The sequence below is a fragment of the Gopherus evgoodei genome, chromosome 1 (genome assembly GCF_007399415.2).
Source record: "Gopherus evgoodei ecotype Sinaloan lineage chromosome 1, rGopEvg1_v1.p, whole genome shotgun sequence".
NCBI lineage: Eukaryota > Metazoa > Chordata > Testudines > Testudinidae > Gopherus > Gopherus evgoodei.
The window spans coordinates 351,111,513-351,125,110 of record NC_044322.1 but is presented as its reverse complement, the minus strand read 5'-3'; the positions used below and the strand labels follow the sequence as shown (position 1 = coordinate 351,125,110).

General features: G+C 43.6%; 1 protein-coding gene across 1 annotated transcript in view; it reads left to right on the top strand.

The window, feature by feature from the left end:
- KIAA1324L (KIAA1324 like) overlaps window positions 1–13,598 on the top strand; it is a 153,862-nt gene that overhangs the window by 60,262 nt on the left and 80,002 nt on the right. The window contains exon 2 of the mRNA XM_030563434.1: window positions 12,279–12,399. Within this exon, the coding sequence (XP_030419294.1) occupies window positions 12,279–12,399 (121 nt within the window). The remainder of the gene's footprint in view (window positions 1–12,278; window positions 12,400–13,598) is intronic.

Here is a 13,598-nt window from a genome sequence, read left to right as displayed (position 1 = left end):
CAACACCCACCCTGTGTTGTGTAATATCAATATGGTGTTGTGAGAACATGTACTGCTCTGTTGGGGCCCATTCCACACTCGATAATAGGATATCTTTCCATTGACTTCAGTGGGCAGTGGATCAGGCCCTAGATGATAGGGTCACTGGTTTACTGACCATTACTTGTCTTCCCAGTGCCATGTGTGGCTTGTCTGTAATGTTTTATTGTAAAAGGAAAAACTTCTTCTGGCTGAAGGGCCCATGGTCTAACTTGAATTTTATATACTGAAAATGGCCACTGATTGAAAAATGAAATAAAATAAACCCAGTAGTCACTAGTGGGCCGCTGCTGAAGAGAATTTGGCAGGGGCTGAACGTGTCACTGTGACAAACAGCAGCATCTCTGCCAAAGCAAACCATTTCTGATTATTTGGGATCTGGTCCCATGTCCATTGAGTCAATGGAAAAATTCCACTGATTTTAATGGGTGTTGGAATTGGTGAAACATAAATGAAGACATTGGGCAGTGTGTACACACAATGCTTCATACCTGGCTCTGTGATGCTAAGTTATGTGGGGGTGATACTTCCTAACAGGTAATGGCCAGGGGGCAGCAAAGGTTGTTTCTGATGGGGATGTGGAAAGCATTCACTACCAGGCATGCACCCTGAACCTAGTGGTTAGGAATTCCCTGGATTACAGTAAATTCCCGTCGTTATCTGCTGGGTGGGTGATCCATGCACATCGTTATCATTATATCCAAGTAATTAAATATCTGAGGATTATTATTATATATTATTGTTATTAGGATGGCGCCTAGGAACCTAATCAAGATGCAGAGCCCCGTTGTGTTAGGTGCTGTACAGACGTGTAACAAAGAAGACGATCCCTGCCGCAGAGAGCTCAACAGCTAAATAATTGTCAGGATGTAATAGGTGGACAAAATAGTCAAACGAGCTGCGGGTGGATTGAGAGGATGAGGTAATGGTAAAAAGTACAAAGTTAAGCAGAAAAGCAGGAATCACAGCTTGTCATTTGCCTAACCAGTGGCAGACGGCAATGAGCTGTAGGCATCATAGCAGAGGTAGATTTTTAAAGAGAGATGGAGAGGTAGCATTATGAAGGCTGGTTCAGTGATTAGGGCACCAGATTAGGACTTGGGAGACCTGTGTTCTGCTCCACATGACCTTGCTTCACTACAGACTTTCTTTATGACCTTAGGCAAGTCACTTAGCCTCCCTGTGCCTTAATTTCTGATCTGAAAAATGGGAATAATAGCACTGCCCTTTCTTCCAGGGGTATTGCGAGGATAAACACATTACAAGATTATGAGGTGCTCAGATACTAGATTGATGGGGACTGTATAAGTACCTAAGAGAGAAGCTTTACAGGTGGTTTGATGGTCTATATCAGTCTCTCTCAACCATTCCAGACTACTGTGCCCCCTTCAGGTATCTCATTTGTCTTGTGTACCCCCAAGTCTCACCTCACTTAAAAACCACTTCTTTACAAAATCAGACATAAAAATACAAAAGTGTCACAACACACTATTTTTGAAAAATGGCTTGCTTTCTCATTTTCACCATGTAATTATAAAATAAATAGATTGGAATATAACTATTGTGCACATTTCAGTGCATAGTGTATAGAGCAGTATAAAGAAGTCATTGTCTGTATGCAAATTTGGTTTGTACTGATTACGCTAGTGTTTTTTATGTAGCCTATTGTAAAACTAGGCAAATATCCAGATGAATAGATGTACTCCCTGAAAGACCTCTGTGTACCCCCAAGGGTATGCGTACCCCTGGTTGAGAACCACTGGTCTATATGGCAACAAAGCCTATGGACTGGAGCCACTTCTTAAAGCTAGGGCAGTTTTTTTGACCTAGTTTATATGAGAACTGGCTAATTATAGAGCTCTCTCCATTTTATCTGGGTCAGAATATTCCTTCCAGTGTTTTTCTGTGAACCAGTTGTTTCTAAATACTGATAAAGACAATCTATCTCTGTCCTCTTGCCTACTTCTAGAGCAACTCAAGGCCCCTTGAGTGACCCTTTCACTCTGCAAAGGAAAGCCTAGCGCCCATTAGCCTGTTTGGACTAAACATTTATCGGCATGTCAGGGGGTGTGAAGATATCAAAGATGCTGCCTGACCCTCTTGCAGTAAGGAGACGTGGCTAACAATGGGGGGGAAGATTATGACTGCATGAACTATACCTGTATCTGCTACTCAATCATTCTGACCTGTAAATGCTAATGTATTTTATTGAATAGAAATCCTGCTTCAGCAAATGCTTATGCACGTTCTCATCTTCGAGTACTTAAGCATGTGCTTAATGTTAAATACATGTTAAATGGCTCTGCTGAACAGGATCGCAGTACTTCAGAAAGGGGATGGATGGGGCCGTTCTGTAGGCCTAGGCCAACATTTTTAAACCTGCTGCTTAAGAATAGGTTCTACGTAAAAAGTGGGGCTGATTTTTCAGAAGTTCTGAGTCTGTACAGCTGCCAGTGACATTGCCTGGAATGCTGCGCTCATTTCTGGGCGTCTCATTGCCTAAAGCCTTAAACAAACTGGAGTCATCTCAGAGAAGCGCAGCAGAAGGGGATGGAGAGACTGACATGGGGGAGAGACAGAAATTACCAAGGACACAGCTCAGCCTTCAACTGAATAGAACTTACTCATATAAGTAACCCCATTGACTTCAATGATTGTGTTTGTGTGCCCAAAAACTATGCCACATGAGAAACAACTCCAGGATCAGGCCCTAAATCAGTACGCTGTTGCCGACTAGTGGCTAAGGGTGGACGTGCTGCTCGTTCACAAACAATGGAGAGTGTAAACACAGAGGGAAGAGGAAATATTTACTGCACAAGAGGCTATAATTAGGAGTAATGGGATGAAATTAAGGAAAGAAGAACATAGGCAGAAGGCTGGATCCTGAGAGGAACTGTGTATCTGCATCTCCCCTTCCAGGCCCTTGAATAGCAGGAAAAACATATAAGACCTATAAGGGCTCGTCCACATGGGGAGTTTGTCCACAGCGAGGCAGTGTGTGAATCTGCAGCGCACCAGCCTGCCGCACATTAACTGGCAGTATGGACCCTGCTGCCACGCACTAGACGTTCTATAGTTTGAAATGGGAGTACAGTATGTCAAAATGTGCTACAGAACCTCTGGTGGGTCCACATGGGCAGTTAGTGTACGGAGGGCTTGTGCGCTCTAGATTCACACTCAGCTTGCTGTGTGCTAACTCTCCATGTAGACAAGCCCCAAGTAACAGGTGAAATAGTCTCCTGTTGGGAAATGTTGGAAGCCTCATCCCTGGACACATTAAAACTAAACTGCACAGAGCACTACATAGTACATTGTAGGGAACAATCCTGACCTGGTAGGCAGACTGGGGTGACTCAATGAATCTTTTCCCCTTCTGATTTCTGTGATCCTTTGGGATATCACATCCTTGTGCACAAAGAGAGTGAAAGTGTTTTCTCCCTTTCAGTCTGGAGGGATCACTAGAGTGTTTGACTAGGTCGTAATCTCTGCTAATCCCTTCTGACTTTGTTCTTTCCTCAAAGAGGCTTTTTTAATGCACAGCTAATCCCTATTTCACATGTAAATATAGATAGCTCATGGGTCACTAAAGATTATGGATGCCCCTTTTGGCCAACTGTATCTTTTAATAGCATAGGGTGCACTTAATTGGATTAAGCTCAGCAAAAGTATATCTGAAACAGATAACTCAAATTCATGTACCCTGCAAGGGGAAGGAAGAAACAGCATTCTTGGGGTGAACTGTGTCACAATAACAGTGTGGCAGGTAAGATGGCAGTTTACTTTGTCTCCTTGCCCTATGTGGTCAGAAAGTAAGATGAGCAAAGCAGCCTGCTGAGAATAGAATATAGAGGTAGAGGCTCGTTTCACTGTAAATCCTTATAGATTTTGTAACATTTATGGCTTCTGAATTTGATTCATGTTGTCTGTCTAGATTAAGGTTTCTCAACTTGAGAGTCATGGCCTCTAGTGTGTCAAGGGGTCGTGACCTTCCAGTCCTCTTTATATTAAGTGAGAGCAGGATCCTGGCTATATACCAGCTGGGTGCCCACACCTTGAATACTCCATGCAGTTCTGGTCCCCTGATCTCAAAGAAAGGTATATTAGACTTGAAAAAGGTACAGAGACTGTCAACACAAATGATTAGGGCTATGGAACAGCTTTCATGTGAGGAGAGATTAAAAAGACTGGGGCTGTTCAGCTTGGAAAAGGGCCGACTTTGGGGGGATATAAGAGATGTCTGTAAGATCATGAATGGTGTGGAGAAAGTGAATAAGGAAGTGTTATTTACCCCTTCCCATAACCCACAAACCAGGGGTCACCCAATGAAATTAATAGGCAGCAGGTTTAAAAGAAACATAAGGAAGTACTTCATCACACAACAGGTGGTCAACCTGTAGCACTCGCTGCCAGGGAATGCTGTGAAGGCCAAAAGTATAACTGGGTTCAATAAATGAATTAGAGAAGTTCATGGAGATAGGTCCGTCAGTGCCTATTACCAAGATGATCAGGAATGTGACTCCATGCTCTGGGTGTTCCTAAATCTCTGACCGCTAGAAATTGGGACTGGACAACAGGGGATGGGTCACTCAGTAACTTGCCCTGCCCTGTTCATTCTCTCTGAGGCATCTGGCACTGGCTGCTACAGAATACATGACACTGGGCTAGTTGGCCCATTGGGCTGATCCAACATGGTCATTCTTATGATCTGATAGTCTCACCACTGCCCTCCCTGGGGGTTCCACCAAAAGTATGTCCACACTACCCGCCGGATCGGTGGGTAGCGATTGATCCCTGAACACGCTCCCGTCGACTCCGGAACTCCACTAGGGCGAGTGGCGGTAGCAGAGTCGATGGGAAGAGCCGCGGCCGTCGATCCCACTCTGTGAGGACAGGAGGTAAGTCGAAATAAGATACATCGACTTCAGCTACGCTATTCCCGTAGGTGAATTTGTGTGTCTTACATCGACACCCTGCCCACTGTAGACCAGGCCCAAGCCAGCCATTTGTAGACACGATAACACAGGAGCCCATTTGACTGACTGTACAGGGGGCGTGCCGAATCAGTGCTTTTTCTGAGTCTGCTGACCAAGCCCCGCTCCCTGGACAAACCACTTGTTGGGTGGCACTATCTAGCTGTGGGCCTCCCAGTGCAGCAGGGATTATGGCTGCCTTGTGCCATATTGACTAGCTGTGACAGGGTAGTCTGCCTCTTAAGGGCAGTACTGTCTGCTGTCAGTCCTCTCCATCATATGGTGTAGCTCTTTAAGAGACTGAGGTGGTCTGACACACACAGCCTGAGGAGATATAGGGAGAGAGGAAAGGGTTCCCAGGAAGAAGTAGCATTTAGAAGGAATCTTGTTACTGTATCTTTAGGACTTGGAAAATTACAGAGAGGGTAGGGGTAGGGCTCCTTCTTACCCAGCCCATAAGGAATGAGGTGAGAGAAGGGCCCAGCATAAATGCTGGCTCCCTCCTTCACAGCAGGGCAGATGCCTGTAGCTGCTGCAGGGAGTAAGAAGGCTCCTGCAGGGCCCTGAGTTAGCCGGGAGAAGACAGTAGCAGGACTGTTATAGGGGAGGATCAGCCTCCTGAGCCCCTCCTGCCTGAGGGTGGAAGGACTGATTGGGAAGAGGGCGAGCTGGGGGAGAAGCTGCTTGAGGCTCTACATCTGGCCCAAATTACAACTGCTGCTCCAAGGAAGAATGCGAGGAGGCGCCTGTCTTAAGGAGAGGGACAGAGGGATTGTCTGACATACAACCCAGCCCTTGGAGAAAGAGTGGAACCTTGTAATCAGAGGAAGAAACTGACTAGGACTCTTACATGGGCACAGAGCAGCTAAGTAAGTGAGTTACCCTCTCCAGAATGAGTGACTAAACCAGACCTGCAAGGAGAGGTTGAACTAATCTGCTCTGGATAATAGTCTGAAAAGACCCAAGGGGTGCTGAATGCAGTATGCCTGCAGGGCCACGACAGGCCACAAGGGGGCATGCTGGAGAGGCACGCCCTATAATGATATTGTCCTGGCCGACATTCCTCCACCAGGGTGTGCAACAGCAGATGCCGGAGCTGACTCTCAGCAAGCTGAGCCTTCTGTTTTAATTCTTTGCTCTCACCCAAGTAAGTTTCAGGACATCATACTATTAAAGCTCAGCCTTTTAAAAGAGGGTGCATCATGGACGGGACTATTTTATCCAGCTCTAGATGTTGACCTCTAGATTTCAGAACTGAGCTTGCTGTACAAATTGTTCCACAAGGCTCTGTTCTCTGCTGCTCTGAGATACTCCCCCCCACATTCACAGGGCAGTGTTTTATTCCCCATTAATGCTATGAATTAGCACAACTGGCTTCACAGATTGCGCACAAGGCCGGGCTTTCTTTTTGCCGGTACATAGTGTCCATGTCCAAGAAGGTGAATGATTGTCAGAGAGATTCTTATAACATCCTTAAGTATGTTGCCTTATAATTTACAGATATGACTTAACTAACTCTCAGTCGAGAACAAGGTAAAATTCAGTGTAGAGTGAAATAAATGAACAGTGTGGAGTGAATAAGCCTATTTTTTGGCTGCACTGCCCCAGTTGCTATTAATCTGTCATTTGAAATTTAATGTTGCAGACCTTATACACTGGTGCTTTTCCAAGAAACCAACCAGAATCAGTCTTCCATTTAGATTTTTTTTTTTTTTTGTAACCCTGCAGTGGGTTTTCAGTAGATACTGGGAGAAATTTTCACATTGAAACACCATCTTAATACCTGAAATTCAAGCCAAATGTGCCACCTTTTGTGCAATAAAAAGACAGGATGGAAATGACAGCTGAACTGGAGGAGGGGCCGGTTCACATCCTGGAGGTAAATCCTAGAAAAGTAACAAGGTGTCAGACTATGGAGTAAAAGAGAAATAGGCACATTCCCAAATGTAAAGACTATAAGTGTGAGAGGCTTTAAAAGCAAATATAGTTGAATGTGAGATGCCCTGATATCTAGCTATGAACTGCACAGGAAGGACAGGTGAGGGCAGGGAGGTGGGGGGACTATGCCTAAAAAATTCCATAGACTCTAGTGCAATAGCACTTTTGGATGGAGTGGATCACTGTCATGCACATACATGCGGAGCCTGATAGAGCTCCCTGTCTGGCTGGGTGCTTCCCAGTCTGTTGAATTTGTAGCTTAGATCACTGGGCCCTCTGTGGTCTTTAAAATTCTTGATCCCTCAGTCCTGGTCTACACTACGAGTTTCAGTCGAATTTAGCAGGTTTAGATCGATTAATCCTGCACCCGTCCACACGACGAAGCCATTTTTGTCGACTTAAAGGGCTCTTAAAATCGATTTTGGTACTTCTACCCGACGAGGGAATTAGCGCTGAAATCGACCTTGCTGGGTTGAATTTGGGTTAGTGTGGATGCAATTCGATGATATTGGCCTCCGGGAGCTATCCCAGAGTGCTCCATTGTAACTGCTCTGGACAGCACTCTCAACTCCAATGCACTGGCTAGGTAGACAGGAAAAGCCCCACGAACTTTTGAATTTCATTTCCTGTTTGCCCAGCATCGCAAGCTGATCAGCACATGTGACCATGCAGTCCCAGAATTGCAAAAAAGCTCCAGCATGGACTGAATGTGAGGTACTGAATCTGATCACTGTATGGGGAGACAAGTCCATGCTATCCGAACTCCGTTCCAAAAGATGAAATGTCAGAATATTTGAAAAAATCTCAGAGGGCATGAAGGACAGAAGTTATAACAGGGACCTGCAGCAGTGCCGTGTGAAACTTAAGGAGCTGAGGCAAGCCTACCAAAAAACCAGAGAGGCAAACGGCCACTCCAGCGCAGTCCCAGACATGCTGCTTCTGTGATGAGCTGCATGCCATTCTAGGGGTTGCCCCTACAACTATCCCACCCTTCTGCTCTAGGAATTATTTTGGAGAAGTTCTTTGGCCTGTGTTATACAGGAGGTCAGATTAGATAATCCCAGTGGTCGCTTCCGGCCTTGGAATCTGTCATCTTGGCAATGGTTAGTCTGCTTGGGTGTAGAGATCATAATCTGTAATGCTAACCAATATGTCTCACTGTTTCTTTGTATTCTGTGTTGTCAGTCTCCATTTGTTGTCTCTTGTGCCAGGGAAGATAATGGAGCAGGTAATTAAAGAAATCATCTGCAAACACTTGGAAGGTGGTAAGGTGATAGGGAATAGCCAGCATGGATTTGTAAAGAACAAATCGTGTCAAACTAATCTGATAACATTCTTTGATAGGATAACGAGCCTTGTGGATAAGGGAAAAGCGGTGGATGTGATATACCTAGACTTTAGTAAGGCATTTGATACGGTCTCGCATGATATCCTTATCGATAAACTAGGCAAATACAATTTAGATGGGGCTACTATAAGGTGAGTGCATAACTGGCTAGATAACCGTACTCACAGAATAGTTATTAATGGCTCCCAATCCTGCTGGAAAGGTATAACAAGTGGGGTTCCGCAGGGGTCTGTTTTGGGACCGGCTCTGTTCAATATCTTCATCAATGATTTAGATGTTGGCATAGAAAGTACGCTTATTAAGTTTGCAGACGATACCAAACTGGGAGAGATTGCAACTGCTTTGGAGGACAGGGTCAAAATTCAAAATGATCTGGACAAATTGGAGAAATGGTTTGAGATAAACAGAATGAAGTTCAATAAAGATAAATGCAAAGTGCTCCACTTAGGAAGGAACAATCAGTTTCACACATACAGAATGGGAAGAGACTGTCTAGGAAGGAGTATGGCAGAAAGAGATCCAGGGGTCATAGTAGACCACAAGCTTAATATGAGTCAACAGTGTGATACTGTTGCAAAAAAAGCAAACGTGATTCTGGGATGCATTAACAGGTGTGTTGTAAACAAGACACGAGAAGTCATTCTTCCGCTTTACTCTGCACTGGTTAGGCCTCAACTGGAGTATTGTGTCCAGTTCTGGGCACCGCATTTCAAGAAAGATGTGGAGAAATTGGAGAGGGTCCAGAGAAGAGCAACAAGAATGATTAAAAGTCTTGAGAACATGACCTATGAAGGAAGGCTGAAGGAATTGGGTTTGTTTAGTTTGGAAAAGAGAAGACTGAGAGGGGACATGATAGCAGTTTTCAAGTATCTAAAAGGGTGTCATCAGGAGGAGGGAGAAAACTTGTTCACCTTAGCCTCCAATGATAGAACAAGAAGCAATGGGCTTAAACTGCAGCAAGGGAAATTTAGGTTGGACATTAGGAAAAAGTTCCTAACTGTCAGGGTAGTTAAACACTGGAATAGATTGCCTAGGGAAGTTGTGGAATCTCCATCTCTGGAGATATTTAAGAGTAGGTTAGATAAATGTCTATTAGGGATGGTCTAGACAGTATTTGGTCCTGGCATGAGGGCAGGGGACTGGACTCGATGACCTCTCGAGGTCCCTTCCAGTCCTAGAGTCTATGAGTCTCATACTTATTAGATTGTAAGCTCTTTGGGCAGGGTCTATCCTTTTATTCTGTGTTTGTACAGCACCTAGCGCAACAGGGCCCTCGTTCATGACTGGGGCTCCTATGTGCTATGACTATACAAATAATAAATAATAAGTTGAATCCATTAAAACAGTAATAATAGGTGAACTCTATTATCTATCTATGTCATGTCAAGAACAAGTTTTAAAAAAGATATTTCTTGACCCCTTAGTTCTAGAGCACCCAAGAGGAGCAATGTAGGAGACTACAGGGCTGCACAGGTGTTCCTGAGGGCAGAATTTTACTTGCAGATTTTTTATTACAGGTGATTAATGTATGAGCCAGAAAGAACTCAGATTAATTTTTAAATACAAGAATGGGCTGTCTTTCACTTGAAAACTGATAAATTCTGTGACAGATTCTGTAGAGGGAGGATGCTTTAGGAAACTAGTTAGGTTTTGTGTCCCTACAGGTGATTTTTTTAAGTCCTCCACAAGTCTGACTCTCCACATGTGTGGTGGGGCAGGTCAGGGTGAGGGAAATGCATTGGCTCCACCTATCCTAGAAAGCTTTTGCAGAGAAGTTAATGAAGCATCTGCACCGTCCCCTTCCACAGGGGTCTCTGCAGGAGGGATGAGAGCTAGCTCATTGATCTCAGGCAACCAGTGACTTTCCACCTGCCTTCAGAATAAGCACTGAAAATCACCTTTCTATGATTTTTAATTCATTTTCTGTAATAGAGAAATTATTTTTGCAACTGCCTAAAGGTAGGCTAACATTCAGACAACAAGACTCAATTATACTAGGCGAAATGTTACAAGACCAACATGTGTTGGCTAGCACCAAACCTGCTCTGTACAATTTTGCTGATCTGATGTGAAGCAAAAAATGAGATCTGAAGATGTAACACAATTGTAGGGTTGAAATGTCCTCTTCCATTTCTTTTTCCAGTCTCAGATATCTAATTCAGACTGTAAATGAATTTTCCATGTATGATATAAGCCATGAGATGATTTCAATCCATTACCTTTAAGTTATTTATATCTTCTACTTGCTCTAGAGGAAGATTTTAATAAGGAGGTGAGAAAGGACTGGCCTATTTTCTTGAAAATAATATGAGAAATGGACATTGAATATATTCCATAGTCTTGAGAGTGCAATAAACATATGTCTCTTGCAGCTCAGAAGATAATAGTGTCTTATTCTCTATTATTATATCATCTAGAAGACAAATATTTTCCTGAATCCATAGTTTCTAATGCATTGTTGATGTTTTGTTTGAAACCTCAAGTTGAGTCACAAAGATACTTATTCTAAAGCAAATCAGACTGTCACTTTCAGCTTTGTGTTAAATAGAATTGGATTATTGTCCAAAGATTTCAGGATATTCCCAGTAACAGTAGCAGAGATATTAAACCTTAGTGCTGCTTGTTTTTCTATAAGTAACTGGAAAGGAAAGTTGCAACCCTTTTCTTTGTGAAACAATTGTGCATCTGGGCACTGATCTGATCTACATCTGTGCCAGGACGGATCTCCATCCTTAGAGGTTTTTAAGGCCCGGCTTGACAGAGTCCTGGCTGGGATGATTTAGTTGATGTTGGTCTTGCTTTGAGCAGGAGATTGGACTAGATGACCTCCTGAGGTCTCTTCCAGCCCTAATATTCTGTGATTCTATGCCCTGAGAATCTGGGAGCCACAACAAGCCACTCAATCCCTTCCCTTTTCTCCTGCACCAAGTGGAAAGTCGGTGCAGTGGAGAATCATGGAAAGCAGTGGTGCAGAATTACCCACAATGCCCTGCCAGTGTGCCTGGAGGAATCATCTTTAGGGCAACATGGACTAGTATGGGTGGTGTGGGCTGGAATTCATGGAAGCTGAGTGCCATTCCTCCTGCAAGTACCTTTCCTATGTCATCATTAATCTGATTCACTATCATTGATCATAATCCACAAGATGTGAGTTAAAATGAAATAACCACTAAAAATAAACCTGTCACTTACATGGGTCTACAAGATGTGCCCACACCAAAACAGAGTGATTCTCTGATCTTGTTACTGTGACCCTGATCTTTCCTGACCCTATTCTTTAATTCATTGGGCCAGGTTTTCAAAGGGCTCAGGGTTCAGATTTTCAAGTGCTCAGCACCCACAACGGAAGCCTGATTTTCAAAAGAGTTCAGCTCCCATTTAGGCACCTGTCTAAGGGCTAGATTTCCAAAAGTGCTCCGTAGCCAACTGCTCCCATTTTGATACTGATGGTCAGATTACCAAATAAGATCAGCAATGAATGACCATTTATTTGGGTTTCTAGATGGGAAATTAGCACTTTTGAAAATCTGGCCCTTGGGGTCATGCCTCAATTAGAATTTAAGGGAAGATTTTCAAAAATAGCTAAAGGATTTAGGAGCATAAGTCACTGACTTTCACTGGGGCTTGTACTCTTATATCCTTTGTGTGCTTTGCAAATCTCCTTCTAAGTTGTTTGGGGAAAGGAAAGTGGGTGGAATTTTCAGTGACTCGGGAGCACAATTTTAATGGGACTTGTGGTCCTGAATCTCCTATGTGCTTTTGAAAATCCCACCCCAGTATCTTTCTGTTTGCTCCGTACTCAGCCTAGTACACTTGTGCATGCACTATGGAGTAATAAATGAGAACAGTGTATTGGGAATGATGCATGGTATGTTTTAGATTATAACAGAAATGGCAAAATATTGGATTCTTGATTAACGATCCTGGTTAAGTAGAGGAGCAAATGTTATGAGGAAACTGAGACTCTTTGTAATTATTTGCAGACAGATTACCACTATGAATACACAGAATGCGATAGCAGTGGATCCAGGTGGAGGGTGGCTGTCCCAAATCCGTCGGCGGAGTGCTCTGGATTACCTGACCCCATGAAAGGAAAAGAATGCAGTACGTTTGCACTTTTCATTTTACAGATCTTTATTAGTAATGTATCTTATTTCCCTGGTTTACTGTTACTGCACTGGCATAAACCATTGACATGAGTTAATTATCAGTTAGAGAGGCAATGTGGGCTATTGGATAGTGCACTGGAGTAGGATTCAGGAGATGGGTGCTATTTCTAGCTCTCCCGCTGACCTCTTATGTGACCTTGAATAAGTCATTTCCCCTCTCTCTGCTTTTGTTCCCATTCTGTCTTGTTTATTTAGACTGTAGGACAGGGACTGTCTTTTACTATGTGTAACCCACAGGTGAGTATGTGGTACATGTTCCCCTCTGTGTTGATCTAGAGATTGTATGAGTCTGTCACAGCAACACTTAGGCAACCACAGCTCTGTAGCTCATGTGTCTGTGCAGGCTCCTGTTTAATACATTTAGGACTCTTCTCCACTGTATTATCTCCTTCCTGGAGGGAGATCACACAGGATCTCAACCAGGTTGGGAACCAGCTGGATATGCCACTTGTTTTCCCCTTTCTTCCTCTGCTGAGTACTTCAGTCAGTCTCAGCTTTACAGGATCTCAGGATGCCTCTCTGTCCAGTGAGAACAGCTGGTATTGTCCAATTTTTGTGTTCATTTGGTTTTCTCTGTGGTAGGTCTCCTGGTTTAACTTCGACAAACTTCTGACTGAATTCTGATGGTTAAAGACTTCTTAGATTTGGCACCTCTCAGACACGCATCCTTTAAGGATAAGGATTGTTAAACTCTGGAATAGATTTCCAGGAGAGATTGTGAAATCCCCATCATTGGAAGTTTTAAAGAACAGGTTAGACAAACACCTGTCAGGGAAGGTCTACGTTTACTTGGTCCTGCCTGAGTGCAGGGGACTGGACTAGATGACCTCTCGAGGTCCCTTCCAGTCCTACATTTCTATGAGTCTGTAAGTAGAATTTCAACACATCTAGAAAAGTAATCAATGGCTTTTAGATAGGTATGACCCCTCTCTTTCCCCAGGTCTAGTGCTATTCTTTCCCAGGGCCTGTCCAAAAATGACTATAAGTAGGAGAAACTCATACTGTGTCTTTCTGGACATCCTACAAAGTTAGTGTAACTTACATAGAGGTAAGTCAATTTGCTTACCAATTCTGTGCTACAAAACTACTCTGACTTAAAGTATTTGCAGAGACCTGGAATTTATATCTTTGTGA